The sequence below is a fragment of the Leucoraja erinacea genome, chromosome 24, assembly GCF_028641065.1.
Source record: "Leucoraja erinacea ecotype New England chromosome 24, Leri_hhj_1, whole genome shotgun sequence".
In the NCBI taxonomy this organism is placed as follows: Eukaryota; Metazoa; Chordata; class Chondrichthyes; order Rajiformes; family Rajidae; genus Leucoraja; species Leucoraja erinaceus.
In genome coordinates this window covers 33599900-33604899 of record NC_073400.1, presented here as the reverse complement: position 1 = coordinate 33604899, position 5000 = coordinate 33599900, and the positions used below count along the sequence as shown (strand labels likewise).

Below are 5000 nucleotides of genomic sequence, written 5' to 3'. Positions count from 1 at the left end.
CGAAATGCCGTTTCTGCAGCCATACATTACATACAAATAGACCCCAGACACAACAATAATTACATTTAACATAAACATCCATCACATAAATGTGATGGAAGGCCAAATAAACTTATCTCTCCACTGCACTCTCCCCCCCCCCGATGTCAGAGTCAAAGTCATAGCCCCCGGCTGGCGATGGCGATTGTCCCGCGGCCATTAAAGCCACGCCGGGTGGTGCGAGGTCGCACACCGGGTCTTGGTGTTAGAGCCCCCGGTGTGCGCTCGCAGAGTCCGCGGCCATTCCAGCCGCGCGGGGCAGTGGTGTCAGGCCCCGCTCCAGGAGCTCTTCAACCCCGCAACTCGGGCGGGAGAAGTCGCCGTTGCAGGAGCCCTGAGAAGCGGTCTCCCTCCAAGGAGCCGTGGGCTCCCGGCGCCGCCGTCCACAGACCTGTAGAGAGCCTCCGACTCTCCGGCAGCAGCAGCAGCAGCAGCAGCGCTCCTCCACCGCTCCGGACCCGGCCAGCTCCGCGACGGCAACGGTGAGTCGGCACCTGAGTCCCCGGTCTCTTCCTGTTGGAGGCCGCTCCTCGTTGCGGCCTCAACGACAATGGAAACCCGACGAGAAAAGGTCGGGTCTCCAGTGCAAGGAGAGATTCACAAAGTTTTCCCCCCCCCCCCCCCTCCCACCCCACCCCCACCCCCCCACACACACACCCCGACATAAAATAACAAAAACTACATAAAACACAGACAAAAAATAATAAAAACGCGGACAGGCTGCAGAGGCCGCTGCTGACCAGAGCCGCGCCGCCCACCGGAACACTCAAGGGGCCGAATGGCCTCCTCCTGCACCTATTGTCTATGTTTCTATTTTAAAGGTGGCGTGTAAAGGGGGGTCATGTTCATAGAGACATAGCAGAAAGGGGCAGGAGTAGGCCATTCGGCCCTTCGAACCAGCACCACATGGCTGATCATCCACAATCAGTACCCCGTTCCTGCCTTCCCCCCATATCCCTTGATTCTGTTAGTCCTTAGCGCTAAATCTAAAGGGCCTGTCCCACTTTCACAACTTAATTCAATACCTCTGCCAAGTTTATAGGCCCTAAACAAAAAATCAAGATCGCGGTAATCTCGGAACTCCTACGATTGTGTCTACGAACTCCCACGACTATTTCGATGCCCTCCTTAAGAGAAAAAAGTTGCAATTTCTTTCATCCCGACCATTTCTTTACTCGTGGACATTTTTTATTGGGCTGGAAAAAACGTCCCGACTAACCTGATGCCACGAGTACCTACGGCTAGCGCAACGAGCCGCTACGATATATCCACGGCCTCCTACCGACTCGTTACCAACATTCTGCGAGTTCGAATCAAGGGGAAAACTCGGGGGAATTTGTGAATGACCTTGTGAAAGTGGGACAAGCCCTTAACTCTCTATTGTCCAATATCAGCAGGACAATGTGGGCCGAGTGGCCTGTTCCATGCTGTACTGTGTTGGTTCATTCAGAGTTCACCCAGTGGTCTATTATCCTGATACAGTCGCCCAGAACCTACACCCAAATAACAATTCAATCCTTGCTCATGAGAACATGAACTGCAGGAATGTCATTAATTATTTAGTGCCTCTTGCAAGGAACGATACATGATTGATTAAACAGTACAAAAGTATTTCCCATTTAGTTCAGCGACCATCTTCTCACGTATCAGCTGCTGAAAGATTTTATTTGGTAATTTTATATTCCAACTCTGGAAGTGTGACACACAATACTGGGTCTATCTATTCCCCTGAGCATGGTTCTGGCAATTCAACTCTCGTTCCCCACACTGCTGCAGCCAGGCTGAAACGTTTGCAACCAGCCTTGACTCACATGTGGTGCACTGTCTGAACTAGAGAATCCTTTTAAATAGATCCCGCGTTGAGTAAGCTCTCAGTGTGGCCGCAGACCAGCATTAGTACTGCAGGCAGCATTAATACTGCATACAGCATTAATACTGCCCACAGCATTAGTACTGCCCCCTGCATTAGTACTGCCCCCTGCATTAGTACTGCAGGCACCATTAATACTGCATACAGCATTAGTACTGCAGGCAGCATTAAACCTCCATGCAGCATTAGTACTGCCCATGGCATTAGTACTGCAGGCACCATTAATACTGCATACAGCATTAGTACTGCAGGCAGCATTAATACTGCATACAGCATTAGTACTGCCCAGAGCATGTACTGTATGCAGCATTAATACCGCATACAGCATTAGTACTGTGCCCAGCATTAGTACTGCAGGCAGCATTAATACTGCATACAACATTAGTACTGCCCACAGCATTAGTACTGCCCCCTGCATTAGTACTGCAGGCCTAGCATAAGGCCGCAGTACTAACACAAGGTTTAGCCTTTGCTCTTTACAGCCACCACCCTGATGTTCTAGGTGTATTTTGTGGCAGGTATCAAATTGAATCATGTGTAGGAAGGAACTGCAGGCGCTGGTTTAAATCGAAGATAGACACAAAGTGCTGGAGTAACTCAGCGGGACAGGCAGCGTCTCTGGAGAGAAGGAACAGGTGACATCCAGAGGTGCTGCCTGCCCTGCCGAGTTACTCCAGCATTGTGTGTCCATTGCATTAAATGAGTTGTGTACAAAACCAACGCTGGACATTAAGCCGCTGTGTGGGAAAGGGCCAACGTTCACAAAGTGATTTACTATTTCGTATCGTTTACTAAACACACAAACTCTTAGTCCTTAGCCCGTGGAGTAAGAGGATCCCTTGTTACATTAGTTTCAGCTACCTGCGTGCCCTGGCTGAAGCAGATTGATATCAGCTGCAGGTTTGAACATTCTTCCACCAGGTTTTGAGCAACGATTCTCTCTGGAGGTTCCAGAGCAGTAAATGCAGAGAACTGGGGACCCTGCAGACTTGAGGAGAGTGTAATGCCGGTCTGGTTAATGCGAGTGCTGCCTTTAGCTGCTGGGGGAATATTCTCAGTCTGTGGGCCGTTAGGTTCTGTTCTCCAGCCGCTTGTTTGTGGAGAGGGGCCGGGCAGACACGCAGGAAATTCCCATATCCCCCCCCCCTTCCCATGTGGGCAGTAAACCCCACTGCCTGTCCGTGCAGAGTGTACGTCTGGACTTTGTGTCTGACATCTTCTACAGCTGCTGCTTCACAGATGTGGACAGGCTGCAGATTTGCAACGTGGCAGGACATGGCGCTGACCAACGGCCAGAGACAGACTGACCGTTCCTCCGGCCACCCACTCAACCCGCCCCTGGGGACCAGCACAGGGAGAGTCCAGGACCATGGACAGCTCAGGGTTAGAGGGAGATGGGCCAAACATAGGCAGCTGGCCCTAGTGTAGATGGGGCAAGTTGGGCCAAAGGGCCTGTTTCCACGCTGGGTGAATCTGCGACCAGAAGCCACAGCCTCAGAATTTAAGGACGTTCCTTTAGGAAGGAGATGAGGAGGAATTTCTTTAGTCAGAGGGTGGTGAATCTGTGGAATTAATTGCTACAGACTGATGTGGAGGCCACAAGTCAGTGCTTATATTTATACGGCAGAGATAGATAGATTCTTGATTAGTGCGGATGTCAAAAGTTATGGAGAGAAGGCAGGAGAATGGGGTTAGGAGGGAGAGATAGATCAGCCATGATTGAATGGTAGAGGAGGTTTGATGGGCCGAATGGCCTAATTCTGTTCTTTGAATCGTAGGATCATATGAACAAGAGCAAATGTAGCAAATGTCCTTGTTATGTACGGGATGTGTCTGTAGTGTTGGTCTCAGTGTGACGTGTGAGTATATGGTACAGAGGGTAGACACGGGTGGGGGACACTCACTGACCAGTGACCCTCTGTGTGGTCCCATCACTGACCAGTCACTGACCGGTGCCCCTCTACGATGCCCCTTCACTGAACGGTCTCTTTTGCCCTTGTGTTCCCACAGTTGGTCAGAGTGCCGGTTGAGTCGTGTGGACAGTATGTAACGTGTGGTCAGTGCCTGAGCTCGGGAGATCCGCACTGCGGCTGGTGCGTGCTCCACAACACGTAAGTTCACTGACACGCTATTGTCACGCGTGTCGAGGTACCGCGCGCGAGATACAGTCCGGTAAAGTGACCTCGCCTGGACACTACAGTCCCACCGATCTTGGCCGCCCGCCAGATGGGGAGAAGTTTGAACACACGACGTTAGAGTAGAGTCTGAGCGACTGAGACATAGACAACATCTGCTTCCACACCACTGGAGTTAGACAGGGGCAGATGGACCTGCCATGTCCAACACTGGCTGTGGAGGCCAAGTCAGTGGAGATTCGTAAGGAAGAGATAGATAGATTCTTGATCAGTACGGGTGTCGGGGTTATAGGGAGAAGGCAGGAGAAGGTGGTTGAGAGGGAGAGATAGATCAGCCATGATCGAATGGCAGAGTAGACTGGATGGGCTGAATGGACTTATTCCACTCCAACAACTTATGAACTTGTTAGCATGGTGGCCATGTCGTCAATGGGCCATCCTGCGGCCACTGCTGTGTGTTTGACCACTGGAGTCCCAGAGAACGGGCGATCCCAGAGTGAAGGTGAGAACACACAATGTAAATACATGCAGCATTTTGTGATAGGGTCGTGACTGATACAACACGGCTCTTGGCCCATCTAGTCCACACCAGCCAACTTGTCCCAGCTACACTAGTCATAGATACAACACGGAACAGGCCCTTTGGCCCATCTAGTCAACACCGGCCAACATGTCCCAGCTACACTAGTCCCACCTGCCCGCGTTTGGCCCATTTCCCTCCAAACCTGTCCTATCCATGTACCTGTTTAACTGTTTCTTAAACGTTGGGATAGTCCCAGCCTCAACTACCTCCTCTGGCAGCTCGTTCCATACACCCACCACCCTCTGTGGGCAAAAGTTACCCCTCAGATTCCTATTAAATCTTGTCCTCTGGTCCTCGATTCCCCAACTCTGGGCAAGAGACTCTGTGCATCTACCCGATCTATTCCTCTCATGATTTTATACACCTCTATAAG

General features: G+C 51.2%; 1 protein-coding gene across 1 annotated transcript in view; it reads left to right on the top strand.

Annotated features, from left to right (window-relative positions):
• Positions 1-5000, top strand: part of LOC129708979 (plexin-A2-like) — a 196982-nt gene that overhangs the window by 84317 nt on the left and 107665 nt on the right. Inside the window, 1 exon segment of the mRNA XM_055655091.1 lies at positions 3920-4020. Coding sequence (XP_055511066.1) covers positions 3920-4020 — 101 coding nt within the window.